The following is an 18208-nucleotide window of genomic DNA, read 5'->3' as shown; positions in this document are numbered from 1 at the left end:
AAAACCAGTCCCGGAAAACAGGGACCCTGAGTATTTGTGATTTTTTTTGTAGCCCCTGAAAACAGGGATATGGAGTTAAAAGGGTTAAATCTCCCAATGAGAACTTTTTCCATCTGGAAATGAGCTTCCTGAGGGAACTCGAGAAGTGGGTACAATTACAAAATTCAAAAGATATTTGGACAGAGAGATGGAAAGGAAAGATTTGGAAGAATATGGGCTCAATGCAGGCGAATGGGACGAGGTCAGAAAGCCAACATCACTGGCATGTTGAGTTGGGCTGAAGGGCCTGTTCCATGCTGTATGTCTTTATAAATGAATGAATTGTGTCAGTTGATTCAAGCTAATATCTGGTTATATACAGGATGGTTTAAAAACCCACTGCTGGCAAATAACGAGAGGGCAAAAGCAAATTCAAATAAAAATGTAGAAGACGACATTTGGGACAATAAAAATATTAGTGCAGTTGGAAGTTTAACTACATCAGTTGTGTACAACTATTGAGGAAGCATAATCAACATTAAACAGTCTTATTTGAGCTGGTTGAAATTATGAACAAGTGTGAAGGGACACAACTTGCCAGTCTCCAGCTTTGCTTAATATATTATCTACTGGGTTCTTCTCCTTATTTCCCTAAAGATTCTGTTAAAGGGCCAGTTTCTTGATAGAACAAGGATACCCCAAAACTGCCCTTGACGGACCAAAATCCCAAGCATTGAACTCAATTTACAACAGTTTAACTGATGCAAGTAATTACCTGGGTTATAAAGAACTTGTATTTCTGTAGTGACATGTGTACCGTGGAGAGCATTCTGGCTGGTAACATCACTGTCTGGTATGGAGATGCCAACATTCAGGACAAGAAAAAACTCCAGAGTTATTAACTCATCTTCTGATATCACAGGCACCAGTCTTCACTCCATCAAGGCCATCTACGTGAGGCGGTGTCTTAAAAAGCCCCTATCCTTCAGGACTCAGGCCATGCCCTTCACTCTGCTACCATCAGGTAAAAGGTAGAGGAGTCTAAAGGACAGCTTCTTCCTCACTGCCATCAGATTTCTAATGAACCATAGGCACTAGCTTACTTTATCTTTTCCTTGCACTATTTCAATTTATTTATTTTGTAATGTTTTATATAAACGTTTGCACTGTGAAGCTGCCGCAAAACAACGCATTTCGTGATATGTTCACTACAACAAATTCTTCTGAGTTCATGCAAAATGAGGTTGTGCAAAACAAAGAGAAAAGTTCTCTGGAATCATGAATGCAGACCTTTTTTTTTCTTTTACAGCAAATTTCAAAACGCTGCACTCCAAATTGTTCTGCAGGCATTAATACAGAAATCAACAATCATATAGAACAAATTAACTTGGAAAGAAAAGCTGTCATTATTATAGAGCTGAGTTGGTGTTATACAACTCAATCCTGAGAGTGCTTGAACCAACATGACATTGCTGGTTGTAAGCTCTCTCTTGCCAATTAAAGTCCTACTGTAAGAGCAGTGAAAGGCATGCATGACCTTTCTTGCATGACCTTTCTTGCATGACCTTTCTTCTTTGACAAATGCTTTTGGAGTTAAATTTCGAGGTTGCACATGAAAAGTTAAAACAATAATAGAAAAAAATTGCTGATGGAAGGATTAAAAAAGACTTTGAACGAGATAAAACTGATTAGCTCAACCAGTGGTTTTGATGATTACGACTCCTTCCAATGTAATTATTTAACTACATGCAGAGAAGCTGTAACAGAAAAATAAAATAGCTATTTCTTTGAAGCCACATAAAAGTAGGAATTGAAGTTGAACAAAAGACTGTGCCTCACTTTGATGTACACCTTTCTTACAAATGCTGACAGATCTGAAGTGTACGCAAAAATTACAGCTGAGAAGAGGACATTATAATTGCTGCCAGGTCTTTATAGGAATACTGATCCTCAAAATCTGAATTTATTGTCATGAACATGTCACAAAATTTATTGCTTTGTGGCAACATTCAATCCTGTTCACCTGACACTTTTCTAATCTTTATACCCATCTTTCACTCAGTCCTCCCCTGTGCAAGCTATTTTATAACTGTACACCTTGTTCTACTAAACCTTTATCATTTGCTTTCCTGTAACACTAATTGGTCCATGTTATCTAAAAGATTTACCTGATGTTTTTCCAACACCATTGGTGAGAGGCTTCTTTAATTAGACTTGCCAAGATACATTCAGCACAAACGACAATCATACATTTTGCTTATGAAATGGATGCCATTTCAGTAAAATATGCCTCAAAAAGGCTTTTTTTACTTGGCACCAAAGACTATTTCTAAATGAAACAATCATTACTGTGGACCAATGTTACTTTACATGCAATATACTGAGCCAGACCTCACGGAGTTTCATTTCCCCCAAGTTCCTTCATACATGCTTTTTACAGAGCCACTTCTTTCCGGGATATTTGCGGCTTTTTTACACTATTGTCTAAAGAGCATCAGCACAGAATGGTGGAGTCATTCCAGTCCTGGCTTTCTTTCCAGCAGTAGGCGAAGTAACAGCGCTGGAATTCTGACTGTGTAAAAGAGGCGATCTGGCATTCCTGCACCAGGATGGAAATGGAGCCCTTATGAGTTAACTAGAAATTCATCTGGATCTCAGATTAAAGCCCCAATTTTAATCCATGCAAGTGAAGAGGTAAGGTAGAGACTTATCTGTTGCTCCAGTGAAATGGTACACCTGGACCTTTTACATCCCTGGCGATGTACAGATAATAAATGACTCTGGCCAGCTGTTCTAATCAACCACTTCTCACTAAAAGAAGAAATAGATCTTTTTGCCTTCCAATTGAGCAACATAGACAAACATAACCAACCAGCATTTGGGCAAGATTAAACTTAGTCAAGATTTTCAGTAAAGAGCTACTTGGATTCTAATTATTTTTGAAGTATTCAAATGATTTATTAAGGAAGTAGAATTTATGCACAAATGGAAAACTTGAACACAATGACAGATATAATCTCCAACAATAATATTTATTCTGAACCGAACTGTGCGAGGATCCACCTTTGATCAGACCTTTTGATTAATCTCAAATGGGTTGGAAATAACAGCTATTATAGTTAGTCCAGCATTCTAAGTATCTAGAAACTTTCCTGAAAGGACATGCAAGGAGATGACGAGAAGGCGTCAGCAAAGGGTCCTAAAACTTAACCTAAAAGGTTGCAATGCAAATCTCACACAAGAATAAGTGGTTATTTGGGTAGAATGCTGGAGATCACAAACCTAACTAGCACAAACTTAGAATGCAGATACTCTCATAATATTTAAACAGCATCTAAACAAGAACTTAAACCACAAAAGGTACAAAGGCTATGGACCAAATGCAAGTAAATGAGACTAGAGTAGGCAAGTACAATGGTCAGTATGAATGTGGTGTCTCAATAGCTTATTTCTGTATGGCTTTTTGATAACAAGGACTTAAAAAAGAGAAGAAGGGAAGTTAAGATCAGGATTGTTTGAGGCAGCAAGCCAGATAATTTGATTCACCAACAAGCACACAAAAAGGAACTGCCACAAAATTCAGATGGTATGGAAAATTCATTTCCTTCCCGTCAGACAATTTCTTTATAACATTTGAATAGTCCAAGAGTAAATATCTCGTTGGAGAATTTCATGCTTGAAGAACTTTATCCAATCCAACAGGAAAATGAATGTTAGCTTTCAAATCAAGTTCTAAATTTTATCAAAATGTAAAGTGTCAGAATATGCTGCATAGCATTCTTAGAATATACAGGTATCGTTGCAAAGGTTGCAAAAATTAGTTTCTACGATTTGTTTCCTGAAAGTATCTATTGGCACTAAAAATAAGATGCAAAGCATCGTAGGATACCATGAGGTTAGGAAATAAATTTTGGAAACATAAATCCTTTGACATGAACCACGAAATGTTCAAAATATTTCAACCATCCTTAATCAGATAAAATCAATCTCTTAATCTCAAGTGATTCTGTACAGTTAGGAAATAAAACATACACAATTTATTCAAATATAACCTGATTTTATATTCTGGTATCACAATGAATGTATTAAATTGCCAATTAGAATATATTATAATTTTTAAAAGATGCTTAAAAGAACTATAAAAAGCATGCCACATAAAGTTTATGGGGTTCTACACACACACAAAAAGCCCATGCCCATTATTTGTTTAAAATATGCTTCCACATAGAAAATATTTAAATGTAAAAGCTAAGGCACTTTAGAATGCAACATGCAGTCAGAATACAAGGCAGCACGGTTAGCAAAATGCTATTACAGCGCCAATGACCCAGGATCGAATCAGGCACTGTATGTTCTCCTGCGTCTGGATTGATTTTCTCTGGGTGCTCTGGTTTCTTCCCACCCTCCAAAACATATGGGGTTGTAGGTTAATTGGGCAGCACAGATCTCGATGGTTTCTACCACATTGCAAATAAAAACTATAAAAAATTATTCAAAAGATTAGAGTCAATTTCAGATTGCATGCTACAAAAAGTCACATTAAATCTGTTGGACTATCATGTTGGTGATCTGCAGGAAATAGTGAATTTGATGACAGTCTAATTAATATACAAAAATCTCTACATTTGTAAGCACATTGAACATGACCAAAGTTACTGTACTTTAAATTACTATTTGCAGTGGATTGGGGATGAAGAAAAATTAGACCTACCTTCAATACCACTGATGCATTTCACACGGTCTCGGACTTCCACATTGTAGCCTTCAAATGACATGAATACCCCATCTGGCTGGTAAGTGCCCCGTTGAGTGTACACTTTTGAATAACTGTGGGAAAACTCAAATCGATCATAACCGTCATACTGGGCAATCTTTCCATAAACCTCAAAATATTTTTCAATCCAGCTGAAGGGCAGATAAACTTCATTGCCTTCCTGTCTACCTTTTATTGTGTAGTCATCATTTATTAAACAATCCAGCTCTTCATATTTAACACCCATCAGTTTATTGGCATTGTTTAGAATACTGGCAACAGGAGGAGCCCTCTGCTGTTCCTGATGGGATACATCTGCAGATGGCTGCTTTGCTGGAGGCTCCCCCCCCCTTAAAAGGCTAGCCAGATAGTTATCGTCGTCAGAGTCAATTTCTCTCTTTTCCAAAGCTCCTTTTCCAACCAGGTTCTCCAGGTGGCCAAGTGGTCTTGGAAATTGAATTGCTTTATCGCTCAAGCATTTGTTCCACAAAAGTACAGTGACCAGGGTAAACAGAGCGCAGATGATAATCAAGGTCTTGTAGTTAACTCGAGCTGCCAAGCAACGCATATTCACATCATACCTGCATGTTTAAAACAAAGTTTAAAAATAAGTGAAACAAAAAGTCTGCAGATGCTATGATTGTAGTAACTGCACAAAAATGCTAGAGGAGCTCAGCAGGTCCTGCAGCGTCCAGAGAAGGCAAAGACGCATAACCAATGTTTCAAGCCTGAGCCCTTCATCATTCCTTGACAAAAGGCTCAGGCCCAAAATGTTAGTCATTTTATCTTTGCCTCCTAATGGATACTGTGGAACCTGGTGAGCTTCTCTAGCACTTTTGTGCATTTACAGTTTAAAAATAACCATTGAGATTTCAACGCTGTTAAACTTGATTAAACAACAATGTTAGTTTGCAAAAATGTACAGAAAAGGAAATGAGGCCTGGGGCAGACTGGTCATGATTATATTAAATAGTAGGGCAGATGTGAGAGGCGACAGCCTCCTCCTCCTAGAGTAGTTTAGCATGAAGTTTGTGCACCATTGGAATAGAAAATAGTTCCAACGTAGAAAGGAAACACAAGCAAAAGATCCACTGAGCAATCTAAGAATTGTGGAGTACTGTGGAACAAGTCCACATGGAGTAGCTAATGCGGAGATACATTTCACTACGCCAAAAATTAGTAAAAGCTATGATCATCCACTCTGGCTCTGAATTCTAGGCATCTTCAGCTCTGGACATCTGGGATTGATTTGAAACTTTGGTGCCATATGCAGACCCTTTGTCACCACAGAGTTTTTCACCTCAGTGCTGCAGTTCTTATCCCATAGCAATGACCTGCTAATTGGTGGGGCTTGTTGGCAACTGTAAATTGTCATGGTGTAGGTGGATGGCTGGGAAAATCAAAGGCGGAAGAATTGATGGGTATGCAAGAGGGCAAAATGGGATGCATCGATGGTCAGCCTTGACCTGGTGTCTGTGTTCTGCATGACCAACTCAAATTCAAAACTGAACATTCAATGATAAACACCTTGTCCAAATCCTCCCTGATTGAAATTTCAACTACCGTATATATCCATTACTCATGTAATAGTCGAGTTTTTGGGGAACAATTTTTCAGGTCAAATTGGAGGGTTGGGGGGTGGTCAACTTTGACATAGGTACTACTTTTGACTGCAGTAAGTACCTGTGTCATTCAAGGTGTCGGGAGTTTGGATGGGCAGACAGGCAGTTGGGGGTCAGGAGCTTGGATGGGCAGGTGATCAGGGCCAAAAACAGAAGGGTCATTTTTACAATGGAATACAAGGATTTGGGGGTAAAAAAAAAGTTGACTTTTACACTGGATCAACTATTACACATGTATATACGGTAGTAATTTTTTTCATCAAGGCAATTAGAGTGTATCTACATCTGAACATACATCTTTGCCTGGATGCCATCAATACATTTCCAATCATATTTCTTACCAAAAACCCATGAAAATGTTATTTCACACTTGAACACTATGCAGTATTGGTTATCAGTCACCAGTGTCAATCTACCATAACAGAGTTGCAAATTCATGCATTGATAATGTGTCAATATTTGATGTTTAGTCGAATGACACATTGCTATTTTCCAAGAAAAACAGTCAGATTCCCCTCAATATCTCTTCTGTTATTGATGGGCAATGACAGAATGGGACTTGGCCAAGTCATCTAAATTCAATTAGCTGGCCACATTGCCAAGATTCAAACATTTGATAGCCAAGGTTTGTGAAAGAACAGTAAACAATCAATATTCATTAAATAAGGAAAAAATGAATAAACTTAAGATAACTTTCTTTGGACCAAATCTCTTATTATATTAATCAATAATTTAAAAAGATGAATTATCCATTTAGATTGCTTCAAACCTTTTGGAATTTGAATCCAGTCAAGTGTAATCCCTTAACAGCTTGACAAGTCATCACCTTGTATTCTCTCAATGCAATTGGGTTTTTTTTTAATTATTTTGAGAAAATACAGAAAACAGAAAAATGGGGTAACTTTATAGCTGGTGATGCAGCTGTTAAATTCCAACAATGATGCAACATGTTCGAATCCCACACAGCAGCTAAGACATTTAAATTAGGAGATCATCTGGAATATGCTAGAAAAACTGATTCGTTTTCGTGACAGCTATGGAATTGCCATAAAAAACCTAGCTCAATAGGGCATTCACCATGTCTCATGATGTCAGTTTATTGAAATTGCAAATGGGGCTCTCTGAATGTAAAACATCAATAGACAGAACTAATCAATCAATAGATAAGAAAGACTCTCCAGTCTTACCACATCTATTCATGAAGAGGTGGACAAGTAGACAGCCAAGAGGAGGAAGTCATATCTCCATCCTGAACAATGACACGGACTAAGATGAGGAGACTGTAGCACTCAAACCACAGTCAGCCAGAAGTGGTGATGAAATAATCTATGTTCCTAACTTCCCCACCATCCCCGAAGCCCGTCATTAGTCAAATGCATTCTTGATGCTACATGGAGTGAAACAGCTGAGAACATTAGATGCACCAAGAGTAATGAGACAACATCTCAGCTACAGGGCTGAAGACCTGTGCAGTCAGTTATTTCTCTGGCCAAAGTGCTACAGTTCAGTTACAATGGTGCCATCTACTTGACAATGTGGAAAATTGCCCAAGTGGGTTCTCTTCAAAAAAAAGCTAATTATTGTTCTAATCTCTCTACCTGGGCAGATCTGTGAAGGGAAAAAAAAAATCACCAGAAGTACCTAACAAAATAATATTTCCTTACCCGTTTACTTAATGCCCAATGTAGATTTCCACCAGCAGAACATTTCACTGCCTTGGTCTTAATATTTGGCAAAGCTGAATTTCAGAATCTAAGTGAGAATGATTGCCCTTGACATCAAGACAGCATGTGTTTTTCAATGGCATCAAGGAGCACTGATAAAATTAAAGTCAATGGGCATCAAGAGGAAAATACGAAGGGTTGATGCCATACCTCACAAAGACACACAATGGTGATTGTGAGAGTTTAATCATCTGAGTTCCAGGACATCACTACAAGGGGTCAAGAAAATGTCCATGGTCTAACCTCCTTCATCAATACCTTTCTTCCATCAGAAATGTGGATGTTTGCTGAGGATTGCACATCAATCAATTCCATTGGAACTGGCTCAGAATACAAAGCAGTATATTCCTGCATACAGCTCGTCCAAGACCACATTAAGGTATGCGCTGTCAGGTAACAGTGATGCGCAAAAGCCCCCATGACCAACTCCCTCCTGAAGACAGAGTCAATCCACCCATGCGCGACATTCAATGCTTTACTATTAAAGTAGATCTGAAACTCAACTCAACCAGACCAGTCATATAAATAACATAGCCACTGCAGGCTCAAAGCTGGGTATCCCGCTGAGTAACTCACTTGCTGATATCCCAAAGCCTTTCCAGGATATACAATGCAAAAGTAAGAAGTGTGATGGAAATATTTTCCATTTGTCTAGAGGAGTCCAAGTCCAACAATTTTCAACACCATCCAGAATAAAGACTGCTTGATTGGCACACCATCAGCCACTTTAAAATATTGATTCCCTTCACCATGATCTCAGTAGCTGCAGTTATGAACCTAGCCTCCTCCCAAATCAATACCCTAAACCAGCCATTCATAAGAGGAGCCATAGCACAATTAAGGGGTGGGGGGGGGGGGGGGGGCGATGGAAACAGAGAGAAATCATAAAATATTTTTTTGCTTTCTTATGTAGTTGGTAGGAGAGAAGTACAGAAGAAACTAATGAATCATGACTACTTCACAGGGAAGGGGGCTTGTAAACTTTGAGCAGAGTCCAAGGGGGCATAGCCAAATAAAGGTTGAAAATGGCTGACACAAACCACTAGGAAAGACAATGACAAGGTTATGGGAACGTCATTCCTCAGAGGCCTCCAAGAAACACAACATACTAATTTGAATTATATTGCCATTTTTGTCGATCATGGTCATCTGTAAATCCTGGAACTTGCCCCCGAATTCCATCATGAGAATACCTTATCCAGCCACCACCATCTTCTCAAAAGGTATTCAAATGATCAATAACTTCTACTTATACCAATAATGATCAGATCATCAAAAATAAACTTAAAATATCAAGAGCACTCTGCCCACTGCTACCTTGTGCCCGGTCTTAGAGAACTTCAATCCAAACACTCAATTTGAAAACGTGAGTGTTCTAGTTAGATCAGATCACACCAAATACAAACATCAAATAGACAACATGATATTCTATGCCAAGAAACATTCAGCAATAGGGTTTCACAAATGTGCCACTGACCACCCGTGACAGGACATCATAGGATGACACTGTGTTGACTCTGTTGATCCACGACTGTGTAGCTCAAACACATCATCGCTTGTTGATGACACGACTGTGGTGGCCCTGATTAATAAGAATGACAAGTCAGCATACAGAGATGAGGTGCAGTCACTAACAGACTGGTACAGAGCCAACAACCTGTATCTGAATGTTTAAAAAAAAGTGGGCCTCACTCTGTTGACCACTAACACCTCCACCATTGAGGACATCAAGAGTATCAATTCCTTGGAATGCACTTCGCAGAGAATCTCACCTGGTCCCTTAACACTTGCTCCATAGCTAAGAAAGCCCAGCAGCACTTCTACTTCCTGCAAAGGCTGAGGAAAGTTCATTCCCCCTGTAATGGAAGATTTAAACTGTTTTTTGTTACTCTTGCAGCCTTTGCTTCTACAAGGCTGAGAACCTGCTTGTTTTTTTAGAATTGGCAGACATAAGATAAATTCCACCGAGGGGCCAGAGATGCAGTTATCTGAAGAAAGGACATCTGTGTAACAAGAACATTTAATCTTCCTGCTTGCTTTGGTCACAGACTGTCAGAGGCCTAGCTTTGATGCAAAATAAACCATTGTATTCAAAGTGATAAGCTGAAAATTATGTTATTTGATAGAAGCCTAACATGCTAGCTTGTTCGCTCATCTTTCTTGCTGTGCTGGGAATAGGTGCTTGGGTAATACAAGCCACGGTCCCGCTGCTGAAGTTGGAGACTCTCCGAGAGGTGGCAACATCTCTCAGCAAGAAGAACTTTTAGAGTCCAGCCAACGTCCCGGTCGGGGGAGGTGGAGAAGCTGCTACCGGCGCCCTGACAACCTACTACAAGTGTGCAGTCATTGCCTCGCTTCGGCAGTTGGGACCAGTCCAGGTGTTGATAAGTATAGTTGGGAAGGGCTTGCATATTGTAGTTTGAAATCAGCTTTTGAATTCGTAATAAACATTTGTATAACTGAACTGCTCTCAGTGTGTGTCTATTTTCTTTCGGTAGCTCAAACACTGTGACCAATCTAAAACAAACAAAGTGAGAGGTACAAGTTTACCCAAGACAACTGGCGCAGAGAGCAGGGTTGGTCTCGAAATGTTTCGCCGAAAAAAAGAGGTGAGCCCTGAGCAGTTCTTGATTCCGGGATGGACTTCCAAAGACGATGGGTTTGGCATGTTGGCCAATACCCTGTCTTTGTTGGGACCACCCATTAGTTGGGATGAGAAGTTTTCCCAGGACCCCCCCCCCCCCCCCTCATCTTCATTACATTCTGCAGAAGATGCACTGAGATCATCCTGTGCAAATGCATCACCACCTGGTTTGGTAGCTGTACCTCCTCGGACCGCAAGACCTTTAGAGGATAGTGAAGTCAGCAGAAAAGATCATGGGGGGGGGGGGTGCTTTCTTCCTACCATGAGGGTCATCTACACTTGATGCAGACAAAAGGCAAAAAGCATTGTGAAGGATTCCACACACACCTTATGTAAACTGTTCACCTTTCTGCCATCTGGTAGGAGGTACTGCAGCACTAGGGCCCATATGTCCAGATTGGGCATGAGTTTTTTGCCCCCAGGCCATCAGACTCCTGAATTCCCAGAACATATGTGCATAGAGTATCTTGGTACTGGGGACTCTTACAATATACATCTTAATATTTATGTGTTTAATTTCTATCATAACTTATATTTATGTCAATATGCTCTGTGGTCCTGGAGAAACACAATCTTGTCTTTACCATAAGAGCAGGGTGACTTGATACAATGAAGCTCGAGCAATTGGTATTTTGATTGAATTATACCAATGTTGTAGAAACTAATATAAAAATAACACCACTTGGTCAGTTCTATAATATAGTCAAGAACATGAATCTGAAGTTAAAAATTAAATAATGGATTTGACTTAAGACTAAAACATCATACAAAGAGTTAACTTCACTTCCCGTCAGCTCAATCAAGGCGTTGGTCAATCAAACTGCTTCCTTTGTGCATACACGCTGATGCCTTGTGACTTTTCTTCCTATATTGGTTTGTGAACCAGTTCAATTCTATGAATAGTTGCTATGTTTGAGGTTCAAAGGATGCAGAATCAAAATGTAATGGCTTTTTACTAACAAATAAGAACTCCAGCAGCAAATCAATTTCATGGGATTTAGTTTGCTTCCCACAGCAAGTTACTTGGCACATCATTCAAACAACGAATAGCTTCTGAAAATTGCTGTCATAATTACAAGTCCTTTTAAGGTCTGGTCCAATAAATCTAACTAATTACCAGATGGGTATGGTTATTAAAATCTTTGTTAATGGCACAAATAATAACTTCAAACTGCGGCAGCTGCTGACAAGTGGGCAATAACATTTTCTTAAACAGAGTTGAGTGATCATTATTCTGGAAGTTTGCTGGCACATAGCCGACAGAAAATGACACTTTATCAACACAGCTCACTTTTCAATAGCGTTTTTTGAGCTTCATTCCAAATTAATTGACACTACACATCAAATGTAGCTTTTAAGATTACACCCAGTACTCATGCACAGAGCTAAACAATATCCAAACATGTAGCAATGTCAAGATTATAACAAAAAACTCAGAAATTCAAATATTTTTAAAAAAATTTATTTTTCACACTATGAACCATATTGATCAAAATACACAAACATTTAACTCTTGAATATACAGTATCATTTTCTCCCATCCCCCCCCCTCCCCACCCCCCCTCCCCACCCACTCAACGTTCAACATATACGATACATTAAGCCCATTAAACAATGTCATCACACAATGAAAATAAACAAGAAAATGGTACACATCTGTGGTGTGCACCTATTGGCAAAGCAACCAGAAATTAAACAGCTAAGATGGCCTGTATTTTACCTACCCTTTATTTCTAACCATCAACTCACCATAATTTAATTTTGCCTTGATGTCAGATTTCCAAATTGTAATTATGTTAAACTTAAAAATTGTCAAACACGTCCATTGGTTTTGATAGATCAGATCTCATAAAATACACAAATAGTCCATACCAACTAAGAAGTGCATTGCTTATTAGGAATTTTATTTATTGGAAAAAAAGTGTGATTATGAGACTGTAAATACACTGGTGCAAGTGTAATGACACTGTACATTCAATTTTGTTTTTTTTCCTGACTACAGTTATGAAGCAAAGGTCTCAATACTTTATTCTTAAAAGTCTTGTTAGGTGATAGAGAATACATTTGAGCTTTAAGAAACTAATGAAGGAAAATGCAGCCTCGAAATTAAGACCTTGGAGCAACATTTTTTAAAGTGTGAGAAAATTGGATGCAGAAGTATTCTTAGCTAGAAAATGCATTTAAAGATGAAAATTCCAGATGTGTTCTTTAATATTATAAAATATTTAATAGGGAAATGAAAACAAAATGTATAGCACTTGTTGCACAAAATTACTAATAATTATTTGCTACCATGTCAAGATAAGCCATTTTTTTTTCTCTATTATTACAATTAAATTTTCCATTGGGCTAAGTAATTTTTTAATTAAGATGGAGATAAATCAGGAAGATAATTAAATATTTCATACCAAATATAGTTTGTGCAATTCAGTATTGAGTCTCAGATTTTTAAGATCCTAGTCAAATTACATAAGCATAAAACTGGTCCACATATCAGTAGAAATCAAATCCATGCGTATGTGACATGTACAGTTTTAATTTTTATTTCAAAAATAGATTTGCCCAACAATTTGCTGCCTTGTCAATTGTTACAAAGTTTACCTTCCAAGAATCATTCGTATGGGTGCCAATTAAGTCTCAGGGTTATATTCAGCAACATTTTCCCCCACAAAAAAAAACACAACAGGCAGTCGAAATCTGCCATTAAAAAACACAAAAAGCTGGAGATAGAGCAAATAATAATTTGTGAAGAGAAAATAATATGACTGGGCAGAGAAAGTATAGTGTGTCACAATTTTTAAAAAAAGTCTTTCAGGTGGCAGAATAGACAAGGAATTTGAGGATGTTATGTATTTAGACTTGCAGATAGCCCTCATTAAAGGTACATCCAAAATTAAACATCTGAGATTGAAGGAAAATTGAGAATTGCATCACTTTCAAATTGGGAGATTTAACTACGGAAATGCCATAGGGACTGATTGGAGTCATAGCTATTCACAATTCATAGCAATGTTTTTAAGTGAGCAGACCACATGTGATGCATCCCGGTTCACTGATGAAGGGGGAGGATGCAGAGGAGCTCCAAAAGGCAAACAGGGCAAGCAAATGGGAGGGGAAGGTGGGGTGAGGGGTGGGGAAGGAATCTACAAAATGTGTCATCATCTGCTTTGGCATAATATAGAAAGCATAATTTCAATCTTAAAAATAAGATAAAATTGGAAACATGTTGGTGCTCAGACATCCCTGAAAACTAACATGCAGATCTAATGAAACATTAGGAAGCAAGTTATATAATTCTCTTTATTGAAAGGGGATGGAACACAAGATCCAGGGAGATCATACCCATTGAAATGATGGATATAGGGCTGGTTTCCCTAACCAAAGATGGATAATTAAGCTCAAAGACATACCACATTGATGCTTAGGATTGGAGGAGTGGGAGTCACTGTGGAGTGAAAATATTCACCAGGCCCCAAAACAAACTGAGGGTTTAAAAAGAATGACAAATGACCTTATTGAAACATACCAAAACTTCTAAATTGGTCGACACAAGGATGCTCTTTACCCTAGCTAGGTTATCTGCAACAAGAGAGGAGTCCAAAACAAAGTACCAGGGCCAATCAGGAGAAAACCAAGAATATTTTTTTATTAATCATTCAAAAATAAGTGAGGAGAGGACATTTCAGACCTAAGTACATTTTTGGAATTCTCTAGTCAAGAGGAGCAGGGAGGCTCAAGTCACCAAATATAAAACTTCAAGATTGTTAAATTTTAGAATAATTACATTACAAATACTAGGTTATCATGGTAATTAAAACACCAAGGTAAAAGATCAGCCATTTAATGAATGATAGGGTATTCCTATTTTTTCCATTTTAATTTCCTTGAAACATTTCAGACCAATGACTTTGCTTCACACTTGTCCTTGGTTGGAAAGTAAAGTCAAATCCCTTTCAAGAATCTTACGTAATGAAATTGTTGTTGACTGACAATTCAATTGTTGTCTGACTGGGAATTCTTGCATTCTTATCTTGCTCAGATAAGACAAATTCTAGAAACCCAAAATAAGAATTAAAAAAAAACGCTGGGGATATCCAATTGGTCAGGCAGTATAAATAGAGAAAATTAGGTTCACTTGGTGCCTTTTGTTCTCATTTCTACACATTTCCCTTATGGACTGCAATCTGCATTTGCTTAGCAGCGTAACAAAGGAGGAATTCCTGGGTTTAAACATAACATGCCTTTTTTTTAAAATCACGCGGCATCCAAATATCAAGTTGCTGAACATCTGGAGATATGAAATGCCAAAACCTACATTATAAATTCAAAAGCCAGCATTTTTCTGATAGCAACCTCATACAGATTCAGGTAACACAAATACATTTCAAGAGGTTGGTTCGAATTTTATAGAGTTGCCTGAAGAATTTAATCATATTAAATGCTTTACAAGACAAACAATTGTGTGAAGAATTAAAATCTGACTTAAAAATGTTTCACTTGTGGCACAGTTCAACTAACGATAAATGTATAGTTTACTTGTTGGTCGTAAAAACAAGAGAAACTAAAGCAGATTGGGAAGAAATGCATTGGAAGCAGCGCTAGAAATGCACAAATCAAGCAGGAGTCGTTTCTCTTTTTTGCAGCAGTTTAATCAATTATTAACTAGTTTAATAACTAATCTGGAAATCAAGAAATAACATTAATCGTTTCATACAAAGTTTTAAAAAAATGATTTGAAATACAAAAGGAGGAAAGAAGAGAATTAATAAATAGCTACCTGCAACTTGCAACCAAAAAGAGCTAGATTGTTTGAAACAGAGACTTTCCTATTTAGGGAATGAGTTGGGTGGAGCTAACTAAAGACACTGTCAATGAGCAAAAATAAGTTAAGGTAGGTGAGAAAACAAACAGATTGGAGATAACATACCACATTGAAGTAAAGACAAAAAGCTGTTGAAAAGATTTTGCACCTAAAGAAGTACACATTTATATTAACAAAAGGTGAACAAATCTTGATGAGACTTTGAGAAATTTGTTAGCTAATATTTGGTTGAAGGAGGGTAAATTAATAAAGATATTATTTTGAAGATCAAATACAATGGTATTATTTATAGACATAAGGCTCAGAATCAGAATTTATCGTCATGAACAAGTCACAAAATTCTTTTTTTTTGCACCATCACAGGGCAAACATTCATAAACCACCTTACAAAATAAAGAAAAATAGTGCACAAAAAGTCAAAGGAAGGCGGTGTCTTTGGTTCACTGATCATTCGGGAATTTGATGGCAGCTGGGAAGAAGCTGTCCTTGTTCTCCTGAGTGGTCGTCTTTAGACTCCTGTACCTTCACCGCAGAGTGAAGAAGGCATACCCTGGGTGGTGGGGGTCCTTGAGAATAGAGGCTGCTTTCTTAAAACTCTGCATCTTGTAGATGGAGTGAAGTCTGGTGCTTGTGATGTCACAAGCAGAGTTAACCACCCTTTGGTACCAAGCAGTGATGCAACTGGCCAGAATGCTCTCCACAGTACATCTGTAGAAGTTTTCAAGAGTCTTCGGTGAGATACCAAATCTCCTCAAAACACATCACAAAGTATAGCCGCTGGGAACCTCTCCTCATGATTGCGTCTCCAAGACAGATCCTTGGAGATGTTGACACCCAGGAACTTTAAGTTCTTGACCCCCTCCACTACTGATAGCAACTTCATGAAGATTCAGCTGAGATTTATACATTTAAAAAACTTGGTTCGTGTTTTAGAGTTGCCTGAAGAATTTAAGCTTATTAATACTTTACAAGACAACAACTGTGGCAAGATTTGAAAGCAGCCAACCACCTTTTTCACTTCATGAGGAATTGTCAGAGCAAATTAAACTGCAGAAAGCCACAGGAAATAAGCCTGAGGCCGATGATTTTGCCCTCAATGAGGACTGGATCGTGTACTCCTGACTTCTTCCTGAAGCCCACAGTCATCTCCTTGGTTTTCCTTACATTTTTTGAGTGCAAGGTTGTTGACCTGACACTATCTCCCTCCTGTACGCTTCCTCATTGCCGTTTGTGATTCCTGATGACGCCTGTGATGGCATCAGTATATTTGAAGACAACATTGGAATTTTACCTGACCTCTCAGTCATGGGTATATAGTGAGTAGAGCAGTGGGCAAAGCACGCATCTTTGAGGTGCACCTGTGTTGACTGTCAGTAAGGAGACATTGTTTTCAATTCATTCTGATTGTGGTCCACTGATGAGGAAGTCAAGGATCCAGTTGGGAGGGGGGTGGGGGGGTGTGTGTGTGCAGAGGCCTAGGGTTTGGAGCTTCTTGACCAGCACTGAGGGAATAATGCAGTGGAGAAATCAAGTAAATGTGGATCAACATCTACACCAGCCACAGATTCATTCAACAGCTTTTGCCTCACAGCAACTCAAAGCACTTGAAATCCAATGAAGTAAGGTCCAAGAAAGCTAATCAAACTGTCAAGATTCAAGTAGAGAATGAATTAAAGCAGTTGGACCATATGGAAATAAATTAGCAAAAGAAATCAGGTATAAGGTCATGTGAGATGAGATCTCTCAGTTTGTGCATATATTAATATTAATCAAACACATTATTCAGAGATCTTTTCAACCAGTTTAACTTTCAAAAATCCTTTCCTGTATCAGATGTGAAGAAACCCACTACCTCTGCAGCAATTTTCTCCAGAGACCTCAAAAACTTCATTTGATTGTTGGATGCACTTCTAATCTAATACAGATTGACACAACTTTTACTCAAGTGAAAAAACAATTTGCTGAACTCTGGCAGTCTTCATTTTTTAAAGTTAACTGCAACGATTCTGTAAAAATAAAAACATTAAGTGCAGGGCTTGTCACCAATATCTCTACAAGGTTGCTACAAAAAAAATAACTGAGTGTACTTTGAGCTAATGCAACTGGTTTTTTTTAAAAAACCACAATCGCTAGAGATCAACTGTTGACCTTGGCTTACTAGAATTATTTACAAGCATGTGGCCAGCATCCATACAGCCAGATTCACCTGCCTGCCAATATTAATCTTCTTCCCAAATATCAAATTATTAACCTTGATTATAGTGATATATTTGGCCAAATTTAATGAGAGCTCCAACTTGACTCAAGATAAATTTCACTCATGAGATGGCTGAGGCCTGTTGAAAAGGATTTGAAATAGAGCGGTGTGAATGGATGTGGCAAAACAAGGGGATTAAATGAGAAGGAAGGAAAGCCAAGATGGATATAGAAGATGAGGGTGAGGGAGCATTGAGGAAAGCAAGGATAATAGTACAGTCCAATGACAAGAGCAATAATTATTTGTGTACAAGGAGCAGGGTACAAGAATACACTTGCAAACAGAGTCAAAGCAAAGAAAAATTATTAAAATGAAAAGCTCTGTGATGTAGGTCGAATCCATAACAAGATGGAAGTGATACTCCACAAACAGAAGCAAATGGGCATAAATTGAAAGCCATTGCAGGG

The 18208-nt window shown here is 38.2% G+C and overlaps 1 protein-coding gene across 16 annotated transcripts in view; it reads right to left on the bottom strand.

Moving 5' to 3' along the window:
* Positions 1-18208, bottom strand: part of LOC138749768 (D-glucuronyl C5-epimerase-like) — a 75313-nt gene that overhangs the window by 23235 nt on the left and 33870 nt on the right. For 10 of the 16 annotated variants that reach the window (XM_069911597.1, XM_069911595.1, XM_069911604.1 and 7 more), the window contains 2 exons: positions 9556-9660; positions 4691-5313 (listed from right to left, as the gene is read on the bottom strand). In XM_069911597.1, the coding sequence (XP_069767698.1) occupies positions 4691-5313; positions 9556-9575 (643 nt within the window). In that variant the 5' untranslated portion in view covers positions 9576-9660. Of the gene's footprint in view, positions 1-4690; positions 5314-8018; positions 8271-9555; positions 9661-18208 lie in introns of those variants that run through there. The other 6 variants (XM_069911602.1, XM_069911600.1, XM_069911601.1 and 3 more) reach the window with 2 other exon arrangements.

Source organism: Narcine bancroftii, chromosome 14 (genome assembly GCF_036971445.1).
Source record: "Narcine bancroftii isolate sNarBan1 chromosome 14, sNarBan1.hap1, whole genome shotgun sequence".
Classification (NCBI taxonomy): Eukaryota; Metazoa; Chordata; class Chondrichthyes; order Torpediniformes; family Narcinidae; genus Narcine; species Narcine bancroftii.
Note: the sequence above shows the minus strand (reverse complement) of the source record. Positions and strands in the feature narration are given on the sequence as shown.